Below are 27,017 nucleotides of genomic sequence, written 5' to 3'. Positions count from 1 at the left end.
GGGCTAATGAACAGACTTAGCCTTTCAGCCTTAGTTAGATAGGAAGCCACTGGTGGTTTCCAGCAAAGGAGTAATCTGATATCTTAAAAGGCTCACTGTGGCTGCTCTGCTAAGTATCACTGCTATTAGGGGAGCAAGGGTGGGAGCAGGGAGACCAGTTAAAGGACTATTCAAATAGCTTAGGGGAGGGACTTCCCTGGTGTCCAGTGGCTAAGACTCTGGGCTCCCAGTGCAGGGGACCTGCATTCAATCCCTGTTCAGGGAACTAGATACCACATGCCACAATTAATGATTCTGCATGCCACGACTAAGACCCAGCACAGCCAAATAAATATTAAATAAATAAAAGCACTTTAAAAAAATTAGCTTAAGGGAAAGATCACAGTATCTTGGGCCAGAGTGGCAAAGGTACCAGCAGCAGTGGTGGCAGATAGATTCTCTGTATGTATTGAAAGTAGAATTAGGCAGATTTATAGACAGATGATGGAGAAGGCAATGGCATCCCACTCCAGTACTCTTGCCTGGAAAATCCCATGGATGGAGGAGCCTAGTAGGCTGCAGTCCATGGGGTCGCTAAGAGTCGGACACGACTGAGTGACTTCACTTTCACTTTTAACTTTCACACATTGGAGAAGGAAATGGCAACCCACTCCAGTGTTCTTGCCTGGAGAATCCCAGGGACGGGGAGCCTGGTGGGCTGCCGTCTATGGGGTCACACAGAGTTGGACACGACTGAAATGACTTAGCAGCAGCAGCAGCATAGACAGATGAGACGGTGTGTGTGAAAAAGAAGGGTTAAGAATAATTCAAAGTTTGGGGCCCAAACAACTCCAAATATTGGTGATTACAAACTAAAATGCAATCCAAAGAGGAAGAAACATGTGTTGGGAAAAATCAGGAATTCAGCTTTATATATCATGAGTGTGAGATATCTGTATTCAACTGGAGATTTCTACTAGGAAGTTAGATATAGACTGGAATTCAGGAGAAAGATCAAGATGGGCATATAAACTTAGAAATTTAAGTAAATAAAACATCTTTTCTAGTCATCACTCTAGAAGATGTAGTTTCTTTGGAACCATTAAAACCAACTTTTTTATATTATTGGAAAACTATGAAAATAATATAAGCAAGCTAGCCCATATTAAACAGATCAAATCAGCAAAAAAGAAATATATATACAATACTTACCTGTTCATTGAAGTGAACTGAAAGTCGCTCAGTCATGTCCAACTCACTGTGACCCGATGGACTATACAGTCCATGGAATTCTCTAGGCCAGAATACTGAAGTGGGTAGCCTTTCCCTTCTCCAGGGGATCTTCCCAACCCAGGTCTCCAGCATTGCAGGCGGATTCTTTACCAGCTGAGCCACAAGGGAAGCCCAAGAATACTGGAGTGGGCAGCCTGTCTCTTCTCCAGCGGATCTTCCTGACCCAGGAATTGAACCAGGGTCTCCTGCATTGCAGGTGGATTCTTTACCAACTGAGCTACCAGGGAAGCCCTACTTAACAAATATTTAGGGAGTACTTCCTAAATATTCTGCAATGAGAATATGAAGACACAAAGTATGTCTTGCCAGCCCTCAAGACACTCTAGTCTGATTGAGCTGATTGTATACTGTACAGTGGGATGAATGAACTGGAGAGGTCTTCTTGGCAATTGTGGGAGCTGAAAGAATGTAGAAAGACATTTCAGTCATTGACCCTTGAGCAGCTTACAGACTATTGGGTTGGTCAAAAGTTCATTGGGGTTTTTCTATAAGATGTTATGAAAAATCCTGAATGAATTTTTTGGCTAACTCAATAGTTAGACACATGAACAGTTAAAAGCTCTAAAATGTGTAAATAAACCTGCAGGACAGTAGAAGAGCTATACCATGAGGTATTGCCAAATGTTAATATTTGCCTTAAGTGCTCAAGAGGAAAATTTTTCCAGTCTGGCTAGCAGGGAAGCCTTTGAGTGAAATATGAACTTGAAAAAAGGACTTAAGTGAGAGGCAAGCTGTCTTGAGAGGCTGTGATGGTTTTTCTTTTATGCTAGTAGTGACGAGATGCCTGTGAAGGGGTTTTAAGACTTAAGTTTTGACAATAATGTTTTCAAAATAATGGAGTTTTTCTAGCTGTAATAAGAAGAGATGGCTGGATGAATTCTGTCGGAGAGGATAGATAACTGTTGCAGAAGTTTTTGCTTTTGTGGATTATTGTGGGAATGTTGTAGGAATGGCATATTCAAGTTGAACTAACTAGCAAAGAGTTGGTTGCCTATATAGGGCTAGATCTTGGGTGAGACAGCTTGGTTTGGGATTTGGGGACTGTTTGGGAGGCAAAAATGATACCCCTAAAAGTGGACAAAATCTCTAAGGGAGAAAATGTGGAAAGAAAAAAATCAGAAGGCTAAGGACTACTTGTCATTTAAGCAGTAGCATTAAAGAGCCAGGAAATTAAAAAACAATAACAACACAGAAGAGGCTAGAGGGATAGGAAAAGAACAAGGGATTACAGAGTTCAAGAGGAAATAGGGTTAATGTGAAGAAAGAAATACCTAGGTTGGATAAGAACACCTGTATTCATATTCAATTTTACTTTCCATAAAGTTTCTATTTAATTATCTTACGTGATGAAAGAATCCAAGTAGACATCAAAAGCATGATTAAACACTAATCTAGAATCTGGTATCTGGTTCCCCTGTGCAAAATGGGGTCTTCCCTCATGGCTCAGGCAGTAAAGTATCCTCCTGCAATGCAGGAGATGTGGGTTCGATCCCTGGATCAGGAAGATTCTCTGAAGAAGGGAATGGCAACCCACTCCAGTATTCTTGCCTGGAGAATCCCATGGACAGAGGAGCCTGGCAAGTTACAGTCCATGGGGTCGCAAAGAGTCAGACATGACTGAGCGACTAAGCATGCATGCACATTCAAAATGGAGGTAATAATAACTAGGTTATTCCTCTAGAAGCTTAGACCAGGAAAAGGCCTTAAAAATCACCTGGTTTCAACTACTTCATTTTATAAAGGAGGACAGTTAGGCCTCTGGAGAAGTGTACTCCCAAGGTCATATAGTTATTTAGTAACAGAGCTGGAACCAGAAAAAGGATCTTTTTGAATTTTAGACTTTTCTCTTCCTCACTGTCTCTACCTAAGCCTAGATGACATTCATTTATTCTAAAAGCACCAATTTAATGGAAACAGCTAAATGCATTTTAAATGTGCATTTAAAAAAAAATGAAGACTATATTGTCTTAAGTTACTAGTGGTCTAGGTAAGAAATGTGTTGCTGCTTATCATTCATATCCGTTCAAGAGAAAATGCTCAGTCATGTCTATCTCTCTGTGGCCCCCATGGACTGCAGCCTGCCAGCCACCTCTGTCCATGGGATTTCCCAGGCAAGAATACTGGAGTGGGTTGCCGTTTCCTCCTCCAGGATTTGAGAGAATGCTCAGTTCTAATTGTGCCTCCTGAGTCCACTTTATTTTCTCAAACTTTTTTTATCTTTCAAAGCAAATTGCAAATGCAACTTCTAGTGGAAGCTTTCTTTCTCTCACCATCCCAGTTAAAATGAATCACTCTTTCTTCTGGGTTCCCATAGATTCAGTATTTTTCAAAGCTTCAGGACAAAATTTATTAGTAGGTCTTGAAATCAATTCCACCTGACCTGCCTCTTGAGAAATCTGTATGCAGGTCAGGAAGCAACAGTTAGAACTGGACATGGAACAACAGACTGGTTCCAAATAGGAAAAGGAGTACGTCAAGGCTTTATATTGTCACCCTGCTTATTTAACTTATATGCAGAGTACATCATGAGAAACGCTGGACTGGAAGAAATACAAGCTGGAATCAAGATTGCCGGGAGAAATATCAGTAACCTCAGATATGCAGATGACACCACCCTTATGGCAGAAAGTGAAGAGAAACTAAAAAGCCTCTTGATGAAAGTAAAAGAGGAGAGTGAAAAAGTTGGCTTTAGCTCAACATTCAGAAAACGAAGATCGTGGCATCCGGTCCCATCACTTCATGGGAAATAGATGGGGAAACAGTGGAAACAGTGTCAGACTTTATATTTTTGGGCTCCAAAATCACTGCAGATGGTGACTGCAGCCATGAAATTAAAATACGCTTACTCCTTGGAAGGAAAGTTATGACCAACCTAGATAGCATATTCAAAAGCAGAGACATTACTTTGCCAACAAAGGTTGGTCTAGTCAAGGCTATGGTTTTTCCTGTGGTCACGCATGGATGTGAGAGTTGGACTGTGAAGAAGGCTGAGCACCGAAGAATTGATGCTTTTGAACTGTGGTGTTGGAGAAGACTCTTGAGAGTCCCTTGGACTGCAAGGAGATCCAACCAGTCCATTCTGAAGGAGATCAGCCCTGGGATTTCTTTGGAGGGAATGATGCTGAAGCTGAAGCTCCAGTACTTTGGCCACCTGATGCAAAGAGTTGACTCATTGGAAAAGACTCTGATGCTGGGAGGGATTGGGGGCAGGAGGAGAAGGGGAAGACAGAGGATGAGATGGCTGGATGGCATCACTGACTCGATGGATGTGAGTCCGAGTGAACTCCGGGAGTTGGTGATGGACAGGGAGGCCTGGCGTGCTGCGATTCATGGGGTTGCAAAGAGTCAGACACGACTGAGCGACTGAACTGAACTGAACTGAAATCAGTTCAGTGGGTCACTCCCAAAAAGAGAAATGGAATAGAAAATATCAAAGTGCATCCATCCCACAAAGTGCTGGTTAACATTACTTTGGGGAATTTGTACTTCAGTTGTGTGTGTGTGTGTGCATGTACTGGATATCAGTATGAAGTGTAAAAAGTTTAAATAACACAGGCCATAGCGTAAAACACATGCATACGTGCATGCTAAGCCACTTAAGTCATGTTAGACTCTTTGTAACTCTATGAACTGTAGCACCCCAGGCTCCTCTGTCCATGGGATTCTCCAGGCAAGAATACTGGAGTAGGTTGCCATGCCATCTTCCAGGGGATTAACCCACGTCTTTTATATCTGCTGCATTGGCAGTTGGATTCTTTATCACTCATGCCACCTGGGAAGCTCAAAACATATGCATCTATATCTATATGGCCACCTATCTCTTGGAAGGTTAGGACTGTCTTCATCTTTGTATCCCTCTTGTTCAGCGTATCACCTGCTGTGTACAAAGGGGATGTTTATTGGAATTATCATGTATAAAGAATTAGATGAATGAAGAGCAGGTAGTGTGGAGAGGAAATGACTACTTGAATTAAGTATAAACTTTTTGTTTTCTTTACTTTGAATGTTAATATTAAGTTCTTTTTTTTTTTTTTCACGCTAGTATTATTGCAACCGAGAACCTGCGTTTGGTATCTGTGCTGTGGAGTTGTCTCCCAGTCACCTTCAATGTCCTGTGTGGTGTGGTATAAATAATACTTCCTGCTAATGTTGCAGCTGTCATTCAAGGATCTTAAATTGCTTTAGGAGCAGGATCTGGTGATGAGTGCCTGGCTCCACTTGGCAGGTGCTGGAGTTAAGAACTAGTGACTGGGTGAAATCTCTGGGCTCCAGTCTGACGCCTCCCTTTATCACCTCCCACCCTCTTTTTCTCCCTCATCCCTTAGAGGGAGTAGCCTTTGACCCTGCCTCTTTGAGCTGGTGTAGCTGGTAGAGAGTGCAAAGATTTCACTGAACTGGAAGACTGCCTCTTTCTTTGGAGGTAGCTCAGGTGTGTGGACTTCCCAGTGGTAGTTCAGTGGTAAAGAATCTGCCTGCCAGTACAGGAAACACAGGTTTGATCCCTGGGTTGGAAAGATCTCCTGGAGAAGGAAATAGCAACCTATTCCAGTATCCTTGCCTAGGAAATCCCATGGACAGAGGAGCCATGGGGTCGCAGACAGTCAGACATGACTGAGCACGCATAGGCACGTACACACACATGGACACACGCAGGTGTAGGGGGAGGTGAGCAGGATAAGAAAGGTCATTTCTCTAACTGCCTCAAGGCTTGAAAGGTCCAGGGAGAAAACCTGGGAAGGAACTGATCAGAGATGAGCCTCTGGATATCAAAGGAAATTAGAAACCCCTCTGATGAGTCCTTCTTGAAGATTTGCACCTGATAGGAAGCGGGGGATATTCCATACATGGTCACCATTCTGTGGGCCATTTTGTAAACTTGCAATCCCACCATCACCTTTAATTACTCCCCTTCCCCATTTCCTGGGAGCTTCTGGGGGGTCAGCCCCCCTCTCTTTTAGGAGAAACTGTTAACTGCTTACAGTTGGGCCTGGGAGACTCTGCAAGAGTGAGAGCCGAGTCCTAGCTAGGAGTCAGGTTACACCACTTGTGTTTGAGTTCACGCAGCATGTTCCTCTGTCAGGGATTCCGCAAATATCTCCCGAGGTAAAAAAGGAAAGCGGGCGCGCTCCAGCACCCAGAGCAGCGAGCCCAGGCCCAAGTGCGGGAGGCAGCCAGCCGCCAGGGCCATGTCGCCGTAGCCCCGCAGTGTGGCCGCCGGCTCGCTTCATGCCGCGGTGCAGCTGCACCACGTTCCTGGGCTGAGGGGGGCAACCGGGCACGTGCTCCTCCCCATGGGTTGCCCACCATGTCTAATGGATATCGCACTCTGTCCCAGCACCTCAATGACCTGAAGAAGGAGAACTTCAGCCTCAAGCTGCGCATCTACTTCCTGGAGGAGCGCATGCAGCAGAAGTATGAGGCCAGCCGGGAGGACATCTACAAGCGGGTGAGTGCTGGGGGAGCTGCCACTCCGCTGGGGCGGCGAGGGGCCAGTGTGGACACATCAAGATGCTGGGGGTTGTTCCTATGTTCCTCCTCATGCTGTGCGAACGAGCGAGGGAGGCGGTTCCGGGCCGGCTGTGGTCACCTTCACGCCTTCTGACCTTGGACAACCCATTTCGCCTCTTTTATTTCCTGCTCTCCTACTCTGTAAAAATAGGGAGTGGGATTAAATCAGAGGCTCCCAAAGTCTGATGTGGAACTGTGGAGAGCAGTCACCTTGGGAGCTGCTTTATAAGTATAGCTACATTCCTGACTCACCCCCAGGGATTCTGATTTAGTAAGGGAAGGGGAACTCAGAAACCAGCATTTTTAAACAACCCCTGGAGAAGACTGAAGCTGTAGTTTTTAAGTCCCATTCTCTGCTTAGAGCAGGGAGCCTTCTAGCTCTGGCTGGCGCATGGGGGCAGGAAATGATGCCATGGAGGAAAGGGCAGGGATGGAGGACATTTCTATTCCTTAAATCCATGATTTGTTTTTGAAGATGATTATTCAGATGAATTTCTAGGACAGAATGTTAGGCATTTTCATCTTTCGGAATAGTTCACCTTAGAGTGAAGAAAGGGTATTGATGGAATGAACAGCCTGTTGGCCTTGGGTGGGGTGTGAGAGGGAATGTCAGCTTCCCTGGAAGGGAGGGCCATCTTAATTGATGGGTGAGTGGGGTGGGGAAGGAAGACTGGGGGGATTGGCTGAGTTGAGGGTGAGGCAGCACCTTGGTAAGAGGACGTTAGGCTATGGTTTACAAGGATTAAGCTTCCACGCCACAATGTTAGTTTCCTTAGCTTCCTTAGTGTCTGGGCAAGCAGGAACTGAAGCAGCCTGAGTGACCTGGAGCTGATGGCCTCTGACTTTATCAGAGATCCTGAATCTCCAGCTGTTCACACCAGAAGACTGTATGAATATTATCATTATCTATGTGTGCCCTGTCCTGTTGAGAAGAAGGTTGGGATGCATTACAGGCTGCTAGATAATTCTTTAGATCAGAGGAATAACTGGTATCCATGAGACCCAAACCACTCTTTGGTAAATTCAACTATTATGAGCAGCTAAATCTGAGGCATTTAGCCCTATTTTATGTCTTTCCTGGATTGCTGTGTTTTAACCTGAATTTTCCTGAAATTGATCAGACTCATCTTTCATCTTTTATGTGGCTATATAGTGAGGTGGGCTTCCCTGGTGGCTCAGCTGGTAAAGAATCTGCCCTCAGTGCAGGAGACCTGGGTTGGGAAGATCCTCTGGAGAAGGGAAAGGCTACCCTTCTCCAGTAATCTGGCCTGGAGAATTCCATGGACTATAGTCGCAAAAAGTCAGATACAACTAAGCGACTTTCACTTTTGTGAGTGTGCCTCAGTGGAACTGCCAGTAGTCAAGGAGGATATTGCCAAGTGAGGGTTGGTAACAGAGGGAGGAAGAAGGGGAGCATGAGTAGCAGTGTTTGCCTTGGAGTAGGAATAGTGAATAAATTTGCTCACTGTGCAGAGAAAGGAAAATTTTCCTACTAACTGTCTCTAAAGCAAGGCAGAAGGAAGGGACAATTTCTTAGATAATTTTTCTTAGAGAAATCCTTTCTTAGAATTTTTTTTAGCTTGAATCAAGTGACTGCTTGAGTCATTTCATCTCATTTAGTCTCACCCTCTGCTCTGCAATAGCTAAGGAGACAGTCTTCAGGGAAACTTTGGGTCTGTGTGAGAGGGCACCATTGCTTTCCTGGAGAAGTGTGATTAAGATTATAGTGACTTGTTAGGCGGTCCAATGTTTAGGACTCTGTGCTTCCCATCCCTGGTTGGGGAACTAATATCCCACAAACCATGTGGTGCAACCAAAAACAAAAAAAAATGATTATAGAAGCTGCATGGGAGCATGGTCCGGGGGTAAGAGAACATGGTCACATGCAGAAGTGACAACCCTTTTGTTAGACTCGAGTATTGCCATGAGGTTTCTCAGGTGGTGCTAGTGGTAAAGAATCTGCCTGCCAGTTAAGGAAATGTAAGAGACGTGGGTTTGATCCCTGGATGGGAAGATCCCCTGGAAGAGGGCATGGCAACCCACTTCAGTATTCTTGCCTGGAGAATCCCATGGACACAGGAGCCTCGGGGGCTACAGTCCATGGGGTCGCAAAGAGTTGGACACGACTGAAGCAAATTAGCATGCGCACACAATACCATGAGTCCCACTCAGGTGGTAAAAATGGCCCTATCTCTTTTTGGTCATAAAAACAGAGTAATCAGGCAGCTGCTGGCCTCATATAGTTTGGGGAATCTTAAACCTTGTGGGGTCACAAAGGGACTAACACAGTTAAATGTGAAACACATCCATGGGAATATCGGAGGGTGAGATTAAAAGAACCAAACTGCTCCGTTTTTAAATATCATAATAACTATTACTGCTACTGCTGCTAAGTCACTTCAATCATGTCCAACTCTGCGCGACCCCATAGATGGCAGCCCACCAGGCTCCCCCATCCCTGGGATTCTCCAGGCAAGAACGCTGGAGTGGGTTGCCATTTCCTTCCCCAATGCATGAAAGTGAAAAGTAACAGTGAAGTCGCTCAGTCATGTCCGACCCTCAGCGACCCCATGGACTGCAGCCTTCCAGGCTCCTCCATCCATGGGATTTTCCAGGCAAGAGTACTGGAGTGGGGTGCCATTGCCTTCTCTGAGTAACTATTACTACTAGTAGGCATACAACTACTGCCTACTTGAGTATTCTGTACTCCCTCCTTTCACTTCTCATCATACCTCTTATTCCTTTCACCTGTCAGATCACTCATCCCATTTTGCTGTGATTATTTGGGAAGCACCAACAGCTTAGGTTAACATGCCCTCATTTGGGAAACAGAACACATAAAGCCTTTATCATCATTAATATCATAGTTGAAATTAGCTTATCACACTTTGTAGTGATGAGGGATTGATAGAAATCAGGAGAGTTCCACTTTGACAGAAGGATAAAGGATTAGAAAACCAGAAATCAGGAGCCCTGGACAACCAGAGACCTGGGTGAGTTACTTAGCCCTTCTGAGCCTCTTCCAGTTCCTGCAGAACTGGCATTAAGAGTAATACACAGCACCATAGGCACTGAAGGTTATCTGTTGAGAGTATGAATAAATAGCCACCATAATGATTAAATAAGATATATCAAAGCACTTTGTGAACTTTATCGCATTATGCATATATGAGAGGGCAGTAGTTGTATGCCTACTAGTAGTAATAGTTACTATGATATTTAAAAATGAAGCAGTTTGGTTCTTTTAATCTCACCCTCACATATTCCCATGCGAATGTTTCCCATTTAACCGTGTTAGTCCCTGTGTGACCCCACAAGGTTAGGACCATGAATTAGCAGCCATGTTGGCAGAGACAACGAGAGTGATATGTGATGCATCACATGGTAAGTCAGGTAGTTCAGATAAGAATTTAGAACCCTGTTCTGTGGCTAAACTTAGCTTGATTTTTCTTTAGTGTTGAAAGGACTCTTCTTTGAATATAGTAAAAGCATTAAATCATACTCAACTAAGTTAATCTGAATTAACTTGGGTGTTGTGTGCATGGTTCACTTAAAGAAAACTAGTATTTGTGAAACATGTAAGAAAATTCTATTGTGAATAGGAATTATTTTATCATTTTACATATAGTTTACTATGGCAAACTTTTAAGTTAGTTGTACTGAAGAGTAAAAAATACTGTCTTAGAGACAAGCAAGCATTTCACCATGGTGACTATAGGGAACGGAAGTATGAGAAACTTTAGGAGAAAAGGACTAGAGAGAGGGTTCTGTCTTTCTCTTTCCAAGTAGCAAGTCCTCCTTTATGTAGCTAATTGAGGGAGAGACTGAAGTAGATATACACAATTCTTAATTGTAAAGGAAGCTACAAGGCTGTTTAATTTTAAGAGAAGTTGTAAGAGTTAGTTATATAAAAACCTAAAAGTATCAACTTCAAGGCAAGTAAATGTAAATGGAGTTAAGGGTTTCTCTCTTTCAAGCTGTTCAGAGAATTAAGAAATAAAATAGTATTAAATTATACCTAAGAATTGGTTCTGTGAGACTGGCTACTGTTTGTTGAGTGTTTAAGTTAAACTACCTTTAAGCTTCAACTTTTGTAAATGACTAGACACACAGGAGGAGGCTGTGTACCCTCAGCACAGAACAACTGGGGCATGTACCTACATGATTAGATGCCACCGCCCCCTCATGGTTGCATATATTAATTGTAGGTTTAGAGTGTGGGGTAGACAATATCCAAAGCACCGAAGGGAGAGATCATTGCAGTACACAGAGCTCCTGATTCTGAAGCAAAGTCAAGTCAGAAAACTGTAAGTGGTCTACAGCTGAGCATGGCCCACTCCCAGGGAGACTGGCGTGTTAGCATTTCTGAACTGCAGCTGCTCTGGTAAATAATTTCTGGGCGGCATCTTGGCGAACTTCCTCGTTGCTGTTGATTATCTAATCCTGCACCTTCTCATGATAGCCAAGTGTTCTGCCACTAGAAATATGCCCAACCCTGGAATTTATGAAATCCACTGCTGTGTGGTAAACACCCAATCCCCAAACAGCACACTAAAACCTCCATCCACTGTGTTTTGCCACATGATGACTACTTACTTGTTAAGCTTGTTTGAATTTATTATTATTCAAGGTCATTTTTAAAAAGACTTAAGGTTTCCATTCTTAAGAATGGAATTTAAAATCTGACAAGGTCAGATCCTGTTGCTTAGAAATTGAATGTTATCATCCTGGACCAAATAGAGTCTGTGTTGAATGTGACATAATTCATGTTGGAAGTTAAAGTGGTTTTGGCCTTTAGGATAGGAGTTGAAAGAGTTGTGTTCTCTTGTTTTGTGGGCTTTAAACTGCCTGACTTCTTTGAGCTGTGGTTTCTCTTCTTTTGAGACTGGATATTTTTCCTGAGAATACTTTGATGTTTATACATAGCTTATTTCTGCAGCCAGGTTTTTAAAACAGCCCACTGACTTTACTTGCCTACCAAATTTTTATCATCCCTGCTCTTCTGCCGTCACTGAGTGCAGTCGCTAAGAGTCAGGAACAAGACAGACTTGAGATGAAATCTTGGTTCTACCACTGGCTATATAAATACTAGAATTTATCTTTGCTGAAGGGGGTGTTGTAATACTTTCTGTCTTATAGGGTCTGAAGGAGGATCCTATGAGCCTATTAGTTGAAATCAGCACAATGCCTATCACATGGTAATAAGCCATCATGTAATTTTTGCTGCTGCTGTGACAAACTGAGAGATGGCAAATTTATCCACATCAGTCCAATTACTGAACATGTTCAATTTGGACCATTTTTTATTCCAAATCAGTTTCTTCATCCTCAGTAGTAGACTCGGGACCGTTTGTCTCAATTCTTCATTTTAGTTTGCCCAAGTATAAATAACACTATGTAATCCAAGTGTCTTTGTAGCAGCAAAGTTACTGGCACCCTCAAATATGAATGTTTCTTTAAAAAAACCCAGGAAACAAGAAAGGCTGAGTTTGTTAAGTTTTTAAATAAAATATTTTAGTCATAATACAAAGTCCTTTGCTTTCACAGAAACTATTATTATAACTATGATTGGTTATAATTAAAAATTTTTTTATCATCTTTGTAGTTTGGCCTGGTTCTAAATTCAGCTTATTTAGTTTATTTTTTAAGACCTATGTTTCTTTTTAATGGAGATATAATTAACATTGCATTAGTTTCAGGTGTACAACATAACAATCCTATATATATATATATATATATAGATATATATACACACACATATATCATGAGATGATCACCACAGTAAATCTAGTTCACATCCATCACCCCACATTTGTTGTTACTGTTCAGTCCTCAGTCGTTTCCGACTCTTTGTGACCTCATGGACTGCAATACACCAGACTTCCCTGTCCTTCCCCATCTCCTGAAGTTTGCTCAAACTCATGTCCATTGAGTCGGTGATGCCATCCAACCATCTCATCCTCTGTCGTCCCCTTCTCCTCCTGCCCTCAATCTTTCCCAGCATCAGGGTCTTTTCCAGTGAGCTGGCTCTTTGCACCAGGTGGCCAAAGTATTGGAGCCTCAGCTTCAGCAACAATCCTTCCAATGAATATTCAGGGTTGACTTCCTTTAGGATTGACTGGTTTGGTCTCCAGTCAATCAGCCCACATAGTGATACTTTTTTTCCTTATATGAGAATCTCAAGATTTACTGTGTTTATTGGATTTCTTTTTGGCTCAATGACTAATTTTCTTTGGTCCTAACATGATGTCTTTAAGTTTTGGGAAATGTGATGAGTAATAGTGTACGTACAGACTAGGCCCCCAAAAGTTCAGTGAAGTCCCAAGGAGCTCCATCAGGCCATATAATTTAGGAACCTTGACTTGAACCAATGGAAGGTGATTACAGAAAGACAAGTATCTTTGAGGGATATAAAAATGTAGGGACAGAAGTTTTAGACTCAGAATACTTGAATTCTGACTCCACCTTTCTCCCACTACATCTCCTTGGCCTGGTTCTTAACTTCATTGAAACTTGTTTCCTAAGAGGGAGGCATGAATTCCTGTCCTGCCCTGCTCCCTATATGTGGACTTGTTTAATGTGTTAGATGTTCGAACACTGTAAAGCATTATTGCTACCCTGCATACCTGGAGAGTGTATACCTTCTCGGATTACTGTCTAAAGTGACTGTTGCAGCTGCTGTTGCAGAGTGAGTGGTTTTCTTATATTTAACAGAGCTGACTCTGTCTTCTTTTTATAGTTGGATACCTTGTTTAGTCAGCTGCTAAGTTTTTTCCCCCTGTATTTTACTTATGTGAACTTTAAGAAATATGTATAGTAAGGAAGGGGGAAAGGTGAATAAAGAGAGAGAAATAAGGGCTACTTTGGCCAAACTATTTTTAAACACTTCTGTAGAAGTCTGGTATGAACACAGTCTGTGTGTGCTGACTCCTCACTCTCTGCTTTCTGAGGTTCTTGAAGCCTTGCTTGTGATTTCCTCTTTGAGGGAGTAGAAGTAGGAAGAAATTAGGGAGACTTCATTCATTAAATAGTTGTAACCAGTATTTTTGTTTTTGGTTAAAATTTTTAAAACTTCACCCCCTTTAAAATGGCTTTGGTAAAAACCAAACAGAGACAGAAAATAGCATGTGTTGGTCAGGATGTGGAGAAAGTGGGAACCCTGTGTATAGCTGCTTGGGAATGGAAAATGGTGTCACTACTGTGGAAAACAGTGTGACAGTTTTTCAAAAAATTGAACATAGAATTATTATATGATGCAGCGATTCCAATTCTAGGTATATACCCAAAGTAAGTGAAAGTAGGGACTTGAACAGATCTTTGTACATCCACATTCATAGCAGCACCTTTCACATTAGCCAAAAGGTAAAAGCAACCTAAATATCCATTGACAGATAAATGGATAAACAAAATGTGGTGTATACATACCATGGAATATTGCCTAGCCAAGGAAGGAAGCTCTGACACATGAATGAACTTAAAGGATGTTATACCAAGTAAAATAAACTAGTCACAAAAGGATAAATATATGATTTTACTTATTGTAGGACCCAGAGCAGTCAGATTCATAGAGACAGAGAATGGTGGTTGCCAGGGACTGTGGGGAGGTAGGGAATTGGGGGTTTATTGTTTAATGGATATAAACCTGGGGGAAAAGTTCTGGAGATGGTTGGTTATACAGTATTAATGTATTTAATGTCACTGAACTGTATGCTTAAAAATGGTTAAAATAGCAAGTTTTATATTAAGTATATTTTCCACTTAATTTTTTAAAAGCAACTCTCCCATAATTGTCACAGTCCCTTTAAAATTTTGTGAAATCCCTAACAAAAATAACTTTTTCCCCCGGTTTTTGCATAACACAACTCTTCTCATTTTTAAGAGCTCTTAATTAGATGTCATAATACTTTGAAGAGTTTTGGGAAGAGAAATTTTGTTCCTTTGAATATTTAAGACTTATTCTTTCAACCACTAGGAAACAAATCTAAAACTAAATCTGAAGCCTCGTTTAATTTTAAACCACTTTCAACTAGCTTCTTAACTATGTCTATATAATTTATACTTCTACATGATCTTATCACGAAGCCACTTCTTCTTAGCTATGTGTATTCATGTTTACACACTGATAAAAGCAGCACGATAGAGTTGAAAAAATAGGCATTTTAAATTCCCATCTCAAATGTTTACTTTGTTTATATTATCACCTTAGCCATTCATTTACTCATGTCTGTACACATTCGTTCAGGATTTCAAACATCTACTGACTACTGTATGCCAGTGCTACTATGCTAAGTGCTGGTGGAGAAAGTTATCAATAAATACATAAAAATGGTATAATAAGGGCTACCATAGAGGTATGTACCAATTGTTCTATAATACTAAGGATGACAATTTCTCCAAGAAAGTCCTTGCCAAGCATGTGAAGTTTGCATTGAATCGTAAGAAATAATAGAACAAGGAATGGGATAAAGCATTTCAGGCAGAAGAAACAGTATTTACAAGGGCATAGAAGTTTAAAAAGGGGATTGGTGGCTCAGACAGTAAAGAGTCTGCCTGCAATTTGGGAGAACTGGGTTTGATCCCTGGATTGGGAAGATCCCCTGAAGAAGGAAATGGCAACCCACTCCAGTATTCTTGCCTGGAAAATCCCATACTCAGGGGAGCCTGGTGGGCTATAGCCTGGCAGAGTTGCAAAGAGTCAGACATGACTGAGCGACTAACACTCTGGAAGCATGAAAAAGCATTGCATGCTTAGCACACTTCAGATCTTTCAATATGAATAGAACTTGTGGTGGTTTAAGATGAGACTGGAAAGGTAAGCAGGAGACAGATAATGGGAGCTTTGGATTCATCCATTCATGCATTAATAAACATTATTTTGGCACCTACTATATTCCAAGTACTGTGCTAGAAGTTGGGGCTTCAAACATGCATAAGACACAAGTGATAACAGAGTCTGATAGGAGGCAGTGATAGAGATCGTATGAGTATAAAGAACTCAAATGAGGCCTCTCTAACCCGGCTGAATAGAATAGACTGAAGGAAAATCTACAAAGGATTCATTGAGGACCCCTGAGCTTTGTCTTCAAAGGAGAGTAAGCATTGGTTAGTCAGTGGGAGAGAGGAGGTGGTAAAAGCAAAGAAGCAAAAGCTTAAAGACAAGAAACCACATAGTATGTGTGTGTATGGAGAATTCTAAGTGGTCTTTTGTTGCTAAATTCGAGTTCTCAACGTAGAATGAGGCTGAAGGGTATGATGGACATAATCCTTTGTGCTGCTTTAAAGACTGTAGACTTCATCCTGAGGAGAGCAGGTAGGAAGTCATTTATGGGCCTTAATGTTCAGACAGTCCAAAAGTGGGTTGGAAAAGAATTTCCAGACACAGAGCAGTTCAGAAGGGAGTGAGTTTATTAAGAACAAAGAGCAGAGATAATGTGGGCACTGCGATCACATTGGGCCAACCTCCTGACAGATCAGGGAAAGTCGATGCTTTTCATAGGTTAGTAGGCAGTTTTTGTAGCCTCTGGACAAAATTCTTGCTGGAAGGTTGGCATTAGGTGATTGGTTAGGGCACTACTGGATGACTACCGGAGTGGGCATTTTTGCCTAATTTGGAGTCAGGAAGCCTGCTGATCACCGGGGCTTTTGGCAACAGTTACAGAGGGCTCAGTCAGCTTCAGAGGTGACCTTGGTTCTGGGCTCTGGTTCTGTGGCCTTGGTACAAGGCCTCGCACCTGTGGCCTTGGGGCAGGACTCCATACTTAAGCAGGAAACATGCTAGATCCTTCTGGTGGGAGAGGAAGATGGATTCAAGGATGATAAGGCAGGAAGTCAGGAGAACAGAGAGACCAACCAAGAGATGATGTGGGCCTACATGAAGGCCGTGGCAGTAGGAATGGAGGGGAGGGAGCTGGTCTATGAAATGTTTGGGAGGTAAAATATCTGTAGGACTTGGTAATGGAAGAGGGTGGAGGGAAAGGAACCAAGAAGACAGCCAGGTTTCTGGCTTTGACAAGTTGCTTTTTCTGGGCCTCTGGTTCTTAATGTATAAAATGTGTGGGCCAGACTGGGATTGACACTGACATCTCTCCCAGCTCTGCAGTTCTGTGATTTTGAGCAGCCAAATCTTTGGATACTCTCACCCTAGCTAAGATAGCCACTTCCCTTCTCCCAGTCCCCCTGATGCTGACTCGGGAAGTAAGGTGCCAGTAGAACTGAGATGGCTTTAAGACTGCCAGCCAATGTCAGGAAAACCTAGTGCTGTTACCAGGTAGCTGCAGTTATAATTAGCCCAGTTGCTAGGGAAAAATTGAGATTCAGTAATCATGGACTGCCAGAAACAGCTTTTCCCAACTGGATGAATTTGTTTGCAAGAACAAAGAGGATATGGATGGAATGTTTTTAATATGCTTTTGGAGAATTCAGTTTTTGCCCAGAATATGTTAAAAGCAGAAAATAGGTTTGTGCTTGGGTTACTTAACATCTTGTCTGTGGTAGTGAGTGGATCTGAAAATTCTGCTTTGGTATATATTTGGAAAGCTGGAAAATTACTTTCACTTGAAGGGAGATAAATAAGAACATAGAATCACAGTTTAGAGTTGTAAAAGATCCTGGAGATAACCCCCTTCACATTTTAGGAAGGCTTTTTATTTTAAAATAACTTTAGACATACAGAATAGTTGCAAAAATATAGAGTTCCTATATACTGTATTTACTTTGAGGGCAGGAGGAGAAGGGGGTGACACAGGATGAGATGGTTGGATGGCATCTCTGACTCAGTGGACTTGAGTTTGAACAAACTCCAGGAGATAGTAAAGGACAGGGAAGCCTGGCATGTTCTAGTCATGGGGTTGCAAAGAGATGGACATGACTTAGCAACTGGACAACAACAACAGCTTTCCCAAATGAATAAATCTTTTATTTTAAATGTAATGAGGCTGAGGCCCAGAATGGTAAAGTAACTTGCCTAAGATCACACAGCAACTTAACCATCAGGTTGAACCTAGAATCCACGAGGCCTTGCTTCCTGTTCAGGCACTTGCAATGACTTTCTTGGCCTTCAGCAAAAGCTCAAGGAATCTATATGCTTATCAGAAGTTTAGACTTTCTTTCCTTTTATATTACTGGCCTAAAATAGAGTATATACAGCAGAAGCAAGAGTTCTTCACTGATAATTGATTCTGTATCCTGTGCCTGCTATCAAAAGAAAATATTTAGTTATTCAGCCTACATACCCCTTCTGGAGGCATTTCATTATTATATGTTTCCAAAAGCCATTGGGAACTTTGACGGCAGGAGGCAGTGGGTTATGCTTCCTCCTCTGGCCCCTGCCATCTCATCTAAGCAAATTCAGCCTCCCAGAGAAATGAGGCTCTGTTGACCATGGAGAAGGTACTGAGCAGGGGGCTGGTGCAAACTGGAAAGGGGCCTACCCTATCATGTTAGGTAGCAGCTAATCCACCCACACACTGAAAGACAGCAATCTGGCTTGGTACATGCTGTTCTGTAGAGAGCTAAGTAATAGTCAGTTGGCTCTTCGCCAGGCAACTTTAGAAAAGACTTTGGGCTGCACTGGGCAGTTATCATCCCTGTTATTTGGAAACTTGGCTCCAAGAGGTTGGGAGTGAATGAAAGGCACCGGCTGCCTTGTCATGCCAGCTTTTCATCTCTCACCCTCATATAAGGTCCCACTGGCATGCAGGACAGGATTCTACCTCTTTCTGTACACAGAGCCTTAGCCACATGGATGGAGGCTTGAGAAGGAAGCCCTCCTCTGAGGCCCTGGGGTGGGTGGAGCGAGGCTGTCAGCATAAACACCATGACCTGGAGCTACCAAAAGAGGTTCTGGGCACTGTCTGAATGCCTGAAGTAGGCTAGTCCTTCTGGGTCACTTTTCTTTGATAGATTTCAGAGCTTCTTCCTGAGGTCTCATAGGTGACATGCCACTCCGAGACATACTCCCATCAGACTCCTCTATCCCGATTCTCTCTAGTCAAGCTCCGTACAAACATAACCCTTGTCCTTCCCACCCAGCACAACTCAATTGATGTCATGATGTGTTGCCATCACTCTGTTTTACAGTCAGGAGCAGCAGAGTCCAGAGCTGGATCCTAGAGTCTTCCTGGCACAGAACTCAAACAATGGTGCTGGACCTCTGGGGCTTGGAGGAGGAGAACCCTTAGAGGCAGGAAGCAGTATCCATCCATTGAAGTCTTAATTTTCTCTCCCATCCCTTCCAAGCTATGAGATTATGGAGAAACTCAGGTTGCTGCCAAACCATTTGAAGACTCAGAGAACTCGGAGTCAGAATAGTAGTACTGTTCCCTGTCAGTCTCTCCAAAGCTGGGGGTGAGAGTAGAGAGGTTCCTTAAGCTATGGAAAGCTTGGTTTGTAGGAGTCACTTGGGGGCTTGCCTGAACTGCTGCCGGTGGAGGGTGATGATCAGTTAGAACACCACCTCATGCCTTCTCTACCTTCCTTTGACGCTCAGGGCTCACTTCCTAATTCTCTCTTCCCTCGTTCCTCTCCTGTTCTCCCTACTTCTTCAAGGTGTCCAAGTATGTCACCAGTGTCTAAGGGTCTTGATAGGCTGTGCTTAGTTGCTCAGTCATGTCCGACTCTTTGCGACCTCATGGATTGTAGCCTGCCAGGCTCGTTTGTCCATAGGGATTCTCCAGGCAAGAATACTAGAGTGGGTTGCTGTGTCCTCCTCCAGGGGATCTTCTCAACCAGGGACCCAACTCTTACGTCTACCTGCATACACATAGAAAATAAATGCTAAATGCTTTGCTTTAAACCCTATGGAGGAGGGAGTCTATTTAGTATTTACTATGCATCAGCCACTATGCTATGCACTTTACATATATTTAATCCCAACTGCATAATAGCCCTATGAAGTTAGTGTCTTGTCCCGTTTTCACAGGACCAAATTTGCCATTAATAACCTCAGGGGAGTATACCTGATATCCTAGCAGCTGCATGGCCTAAATTCAGTTAATAAGCAAGGTCTTGGCACATCCTTTAGAATCTAAAGTTAGTTACTCATTCAAATGCAAATGATTTTTTTTTTTTTTTTGGTGAATAACTCTACATTGTATTAAGGTCTAACTAAAGAGAAAAGAAAGATCTCTGGTGAAATGCTATCCATTTTCATGGTGCTTTTCACTACGATTGTGGCAGGAAGTGGTGGCATTGTCTCATTGATGTATCTGCCCTAAAAGGTGGCATTGACCTTGTTTTACTTGCTAAACAGGTACCAATTGCTATGTGGAACATAATAGAAACTGGGCTGTCCTTATCCCCGTACACTGCCCTATCAGACTTGAGCTGCCTGGTATAGACCTCCAGAAATTCAGAGGAAATTGGGAAATAGTCAAACTTAAAAAATAAAAAATTAGGCTTATGATAATAGGGCAGTGGAATTGGGATTTTTAATTTGAAGAAGATCAGACTCAGAGGTCACCTAAGAGTAAATTTTAGAAGCCTCGGTATGTGACAGTGATTAGCTATGCTATGTCTCTGCAAGAATAAGAATACTTGGTCCTAGTTGAAATCTAAGCATTAGTCCTCATTCATTTGAAAATATTTAGGAATACCTGCTATGTTCCAAGCGCTACGGGAGGTGATTGGAATATATTTATATTAATATATACAGTTTGTGTGTATATATGTATATGTATATATTTACATGTAAATGAACAAAACAGATTAGCATTTCTGCCCTCATGGAATTTATATCCTACTGTGAGGAAACAGACAATAAATAATAAATCTTAAATAACATACGTAGAATGCTAGAAAGTGAGAAGTTCTCATGGTGGGGTAAAAGTAGAATACGGGAGTTAAAAAGCATAAGAGTAGAGGGCAGATTACAGCATTAAAGTGTGGTCAGGAGAGGCCACATTTAGAAAGTGATTTTTAAAACATATACATATTTATTATTTCACAGTTTACATGAGTCAGTAGTTCAGGCACAGCTTTTTTTTTTTTTTTTTTTAATATTTATTTGGCTGCACTGGGTCTTAGTTATAGCGGCATGCAGGATCTTGTTCCGTGACCACGGATGGAACTTGGGTCCCCTGCATTGGGAGCATGGAGTCTTAGCCACTGGGCCACCAGGGAAGTCCTCACGCACAGTTTAGCCAACTTGCCTGCTTAGGGCTTCACTAGGCTACAATCAAAGAACTGGCCAGTCTGAATTCTCATCTGGAGGCTTGACTAGGGAAGAATCTGCCTCTGAGCTCACTCGAGTTGTTGGCAGAATTTATTTCCTTGTAGGACTAAGGGCTCAGACTTCTTGCTGGATCTTGGCTAGAGCTGCCTACAGTTCTTTGAAGCCTTGTATTGTTCCTTGCCATGTGGACTTTCCCCACATGTTTGCTTACTTCATCAAGTCAGCAAGGAGAAGCTCTAGGGGAAGTCAGTCACCTTTGCCGTATGCTATTGGTTGAAAGCAAGTTATACACCCCGCCAAACTTCGAGGGGTGGGGATTACACAAAAGCATGAACATGAAGGCAGGGATCATGGGGACCCCTGTTAGAGTCTGTCCACCACGTGATCCTTCATACCTTTTTGTGACTTTGTTTTACAGATATGAGATGGGATGGGGAGTCAATAAACACAAGAATGACCAATGGAGGAAGATTTATGCCTGTGTTTTACAGTTGAAGCATTTACAGCCCTTAAGGCTGACCTGAGGCAGTGCCTCCACCTCACTGGTGGTCCTGGTGCTGAGCTCCTTACTCACCCTTTGTATTTGGCTATTTGCATGGCCATATCCTTTATCAGTTCTGTTTTCCTTTCATCTTTTTGTTTAAATCAACTTAATAAAGTGTACAGTTTGAATTTTAACAAATATATACACCCATGTAACAATTACCCCAGAACTGAAACATCTCCATCCCCCTCTAAAGTTGCCGTGTGTCCCACTGGTGCTAGTTGTTTTACATCTTGGACTGCTGAAAACCATTGATCTGCTTTCTGTCTACAGCTTAGTTTTTCTCTATTCTAGAATTTTGTAGGAGTAGAATCATAGAGTCTAGAGTTGGGCTTGCACTGAGCATAATGATTCTGATGTTCATCCATGTTATTTGTGTCAGTAGTTTACTCCGTTTTAACTGTACAGATTGCTAAGGGAGTTAGATCTACCAATGCAGAAGATAAAAGGATCAAAGACTAAGCCCCAGATTATATTGATAGTTTGAGGAGAGGAGGAAGCATCAGCAAAGGAAATGGAGAATATGTAACTGGTGAAGTGGGAAGAAAACCCACAGAGTGTAGATCCCAGAAGCCAAGTAAAGAGAACATACAGTGGAAGAGAGAGGGATCAACCTTTTGAAGTGCTGCTCATTGCTCAAGTGCATGATGACTAAGAATTGACCTTTGGATTTTGCAATATGAATGTTTTCGTAGAGTGGTAGAGGCAAAAGCCTGACTGCAGTCAGTTTAACAAAAAAATGGCAGGAGAGGAATTGGAGTCAATGAGTATGACTGATTGTGTTGAGTTTTGTTGCAAAGGAGAGCAAAGAAATGGAACAGTGACAAGGGTGAAGAGTCCATAGAAGACTTTTTAAAAGATAGATGAATAATAATAGCATGTTGTATACCAATAGAATTTTCCTATACAAAGTAAAATATTGATGGAGAAGACTTTCTGGATATTGTTTTTGAGAAGTAGAGAGAATGGGACCTAATGCTTAAGTGGAAGGTTTGGCTTTAGATAGGAGCTTGGCTAGCTGACCTGTGGCCACAAGCAGAAAGTTTGTGAGAACAGATGCTGGTAGATGGATAGATATGATGGTAGGAGACTGTCAAGGGTTTTCTTCTAGTAACTTCAATATTCTCAGTGAAGTAGGAAGCAAGCATTATTCTCTCACTAGGTATTTTAAGACATGTTCCTAGAGTGATTCAGTCTCCCTCACATGTGTCAATTCCTGCTGATACATCCTTGTTCACACCTGGAATACCTGTATCCTTTTTCTCTGCTTATTCAAACCCTACTCAGGTTTCAGAGTCCAACTTAGATTCCACTTTCCCAGGTGGACCTTTCCTCATCACCACTGCCTGAAACCATCTTTTACTCTTTGCACTCTTTTAGACATTGGAGTTTAGATACATAATTTGGCACATGTGTTTAACCCCTGGCTGGCAATTATCTTTCTGTGTATACATTTTTTATCTCTCCTTCTAGATTATAAACACTTTATGGGTTGGATTGATCTCCAACTTACTCTATTGCGTTCAACATTCTCTTCAACATTGTTGAGCCCATAATCGAGACTCAGAAAGTTTGTGTTGATTGATTGCAAACACCCTGGAAGCTGCAAAAAGGCTCATCTTCACAGGTGAAAGAGGAGACCTTCTTTCCATCCTTGGCTGTCTCCTCCACCAGAGAGCCCATAGACTGGCTTTGGAGTACTCCAGGTGAATCTCCAACTCTTCCTGGAACTCAGAAATCTCTCCGGGAGAACGGTTAGCAGAAGTAGGAAGTGAACAAATAGAGAAAAGAAACAGTTCAGAGAAAATTCTTTACAGTGAGAATTGTTTGAAGACTGAGTTATGTTTCTATTTTTAACAGTACCCATTCATTTGATAAATATATAATTATCTTCCATGTTTGGGCACTTCTGTGTGTGGGCATCATGCTAGTAATGGGGATAAAGTGGTGAGAAGATAGAGGGAGTCCCTGCCCCCTGACACTGGCAGTTTAGTGTCTGAGCATAATTTGAGTAGTATTGTGATCTCAGTCCTTCAGTGTGGTGCCTGTTATCACCCTCTAAATAATTTTGGTCCATTTATAATTAGTTAGAGTCACTTCTGTATTTTGTTGATTGATGAATATCATGTTGTTGGTGTTTAGTCACTAAGTCATGTCTGACTCTCTTGTGACCCCATAGACAATAACCTGTCCAGCTCCTCTGTCCATGGGATTTTTTCAGGCAAGAATACTGAAGTGGGTTGCCATTTCATCCTTCAGGGGATCTTCCTCACCCAGGGACTGAACCCACAATTCCTGCATTGGCAGGTGGATTCTTTACCACTGAGCCACCTGGGAAGCCCTGATTGATGAATACCACAAGCGCAAAAAATTCATACAGGTACTCTTAGACCATGGGATTAATTGTGGTCATCCATGCTAGTAGGACATGTCCTCATTTACTCTTAGACCATGGGATTAATTGTGGTCATCCACGCTAGTAGGACATGTCCTCATTTACTCTTAGATCATGGGATTAATTGTGGTCATCCACGCTAGTAGGACATGTCCTCATTTACTCTTAGACCATGGGATTAATTGTGGTCATCCACGCTAGTAGGACATGTCCTGCATTTAATGCACTAGTGCCTCTTTTTTTCCTAACATTTTTAGAGCTGCACTGTCCAAGAGAAATTTAACGTAAGCCACAGATGTGATTTAAAATTTTCTAGTGGCCACATTAAAAGTCAGTTAATGTTAAGAACATAGTCAAAATATCATTTCAACATGAAATCAGCATTAAAAATTATTAAGATTCTGTATTCTTTTGTTGCAGTTAGTCTTTGCAATCCAGTGTTGTATTAAGTCTTTGAAATCCTTATGGCACATCTCATTTTAGAGTAGGCACACCTGAAGTGTTCAATAACTGCCATCATGGATGACACAGCTTAGCATCTTCAGCCTAAATTTCTCTCTGGTCTCAGGCACAGATATAACTTCGGAGGAGTTGCCTGATACTAGGACTTCAGAACACAGCTAGGCGTCCAAGGGAGCAGTGACTGCCAAGTGTTAGAACTTAGATCCCATTTTGTAGTGTAAGTTTCAGTGTAAGAAAAACTGTCCTGGATTTTGCAGAACACCAATGAGTGGCATTATTTTTTTGGAAAGTAGATCAAAGCAAGTGTCAATCTAGAACTGAGAACTGAATTTTGGGATAAATGTCAGATCATGTTAGGTGCCACAGAGAATTTTAAAATATTTAGGAGGCCTAAGTTTATACACCAACTTATCTGCAGAAGAATTAATATATTTTTTATGCTTTATAACTTCAAAGTAAATTTCCACTTATCCCACTTCTATACCTGCTGCCCAAAGGGAAATTAAAGCACAAGATGGCTCCTCTGAACTCCAGTTTCTAAACAGCTGATGGAAACTAGTCATTCTGAGCACCCCTTTCAGCACCTTCTGTGAGGCCGGGTTCCTGTCTCCACACAAGGTGTCCTGGGATTGGAGGGGCTCCAGCCTCACCCCTGACTTTCATAAGAGGCCTGCACTTTTCTAAATTAGGCCCAGCCAGTCCTATTTGTGAACAGAAAGGCTCCGGTCGAGAGGGAGAGGTTCGTCCTGCTAAGGAATGTGCTGGGGACGGGGAGAGACTTACTGAGATCACTGGTATTTATATAGATGTTTTCTCACTTGCTAGCTCAGTTGGGCCAGATCAACAGAGGCTTCTGGGACTTGACCAAGATTTTAACAGAGGGACTAAGAAGAGTTTTAAGTTGGAGATCATTGTGAACACCAAGGCAGTGTGTATATTGGGACCTCTGAGCTCAGAGTCTAAATAAAGCATGCCCAGGACACTTCATATCTTTCCCCATATTTTAAGATTAATTTTATTTTTTTTAGGGCAGTTTTAGGTTCACAGCAAAACTGAACAGAAGGCACAGAGAATTCTCATATGTCCCCTGCCCCTCTCCCAACACACAACCTCCCCCACATCAAAATCCAAAATTTTAATCTATCATTTTATCATTTAGCCTAATTTTAATCTTTCTTTCTTGAGTTTCTAAATTCAGGGTTGACCAGAAATCTCCTTATGATTCATACATTTTACTACCTTTGGGGAAACTAATATTTATTGAGCACCTATTATATGAAGTATTTTTATTTACATCTTTTCATTTAATTTTCACTGTATCCCTGAAAGTTGGTGATTATAAGAACCTGAAGAAACTACAGCTTAGGTTAAATAATTTGCTTAGAATATAGAGGATGAACTCTGTGGAACTATGTGAAATCATAGAAAAAAAAAAAAGGTTGAATATCTGCACTTTCGTATAATTCAACCTAGTGCAATGTGACAGAGTAAGTATTTGAACCCAGGCCGATTTAGTTCGAAAGTCTGTACTCTTCACCAAACCACTGCACTAAGTATGGGATTCTTTATTTTCCCTTGGCAGCTCAGTAGTTTTGGGTTTATATTCCTCCTCCCTAAAAGATTAGAACTGGGTAACTGGGAAGGGCAACTCAAGGTACGACACATCTTGAGTTAAGTCTAGGGACATTTCTTTGGAGGCTGAAGCTAGGAGTTATAGGATGGATTTGCATTGATTTATGTGTCTGCTACTATTTATATCTGCCACCTGTGTGTGTTTCCATACATCTATTTGATTCTGGGTCTCTCTTGTTTATCACAGTCTACTATAAGTGTTTGATTGCCCCATAGGCTGTAAATTCCCTGAGGACTGATTGTGTCTGCCTTGCTCTTTTTAGTACTTATTAGAGTGCCTTACATATACAAAGGAGAAGCTCAGTAAATTTTTGATTTTAAAAAAGTGAATAAACAAATGTTACCATCTCACAAATTAGCTACCTGTCTCTGTCCAAGCAGCACCCTTTCTGTCTCCCTTTCTCACATGTATGCACACATGCACATATACACACGTGCACTCTGGCTGAGTCCAAATAACCTGGCCACTTAGAAGTAAGCCTCAGTGCTTACTCACAGGTGGATGTCTGTGTTTGTCTCATCAAGGTAAATTGGGCTGGGAGGGATTGGTATCGTTTTCGGGCCTCTACAATGGACTGATGTGGGTTGGGCTTGAAAGAGTGACCTGAAAGGGTTCTGCCATCTGGATGTAGGTCCTTGTATTTTGTATTGTATAAATTGAAACTTTCCACTTGTTTTTTTTCCATTTCTTTGGGGAACTGGACACTAAAGCAGTCTCTGGCAGGAGAGTGCCTGGCCTTGTAGTCTTCTGATTACTGAGTCCGGGGACACAGCACCCTACTGTCTTTCCCTGGCGGTGAGCTCTTCTTGTCGTATGCTGGGACAGCCTACGTGTCTAATGTGGGGCTTAACTGCACTCGTGAATGGCAGTGAACCTGGAATCTGTACAAAGGCAGGAATTGCATCTCTGAATAAAGTCTTCCCTCCATCTGAGGGTCTGAGAACTTCCATGATTTGCATTTGAACACCTTCTGGCTAAACATCTCACATCAACAGAGAAGATGAGCAATGCAAGTGGTATTATCATTCTTATG

At 42.0% G+C, this 27,017-nt stretch overlaps 1 protein-coding gene across 16 annotated transcripts in view; it reads left to right on the top strand.

The window, feature by feature from the left end:
- Nucleotides 1–27,017, top strand: part of PDE4DIP (phosphodiesterase 4D interacting protein) — a 238,169-nt gene that overhangs the window by 84,899 nt on the left and 126,253 nt on the right. For 13 of the 16 annotated variants that reach the window (XM_061409396.1, XM_061409386.1, XM_061409248.1 and 10 more), the window contains exon 4: nt 6,608–6,718. In XM_061409396.1, the coding sequence (XP_061265380.1) occupies nt 6,608–6,718 (111 nt within the window). Of the gene's footprint in view, nt 1–6,358; nt 6,719–27,017 lie in introns of those variants that run through there. The other 3 variants (XM_061409324.1, XM_061409316.1, XM_061409357.1) reach the window with 1 other exon arrangement.

This window comes from Bos javanicus, chromosome 3 (genome assembly GCF_032452875.1).
Source record: "Bos javanicus breed banteng chromosome 3, ARS-OSU_banteng_1.0, whole genome shotgun sequence".
Classification (NCBI taxonomy): Eukaryota; Metazoa; Chordata; class Mammalia; order Artiodactyla; family Bovidae; genus Bos; species Bos javanicus.
The sequence above is the reverse complement of the archived record's forward strand: the minus strand, read 5'-3'. Positions and strand labels throughout refer to the sequence as shown.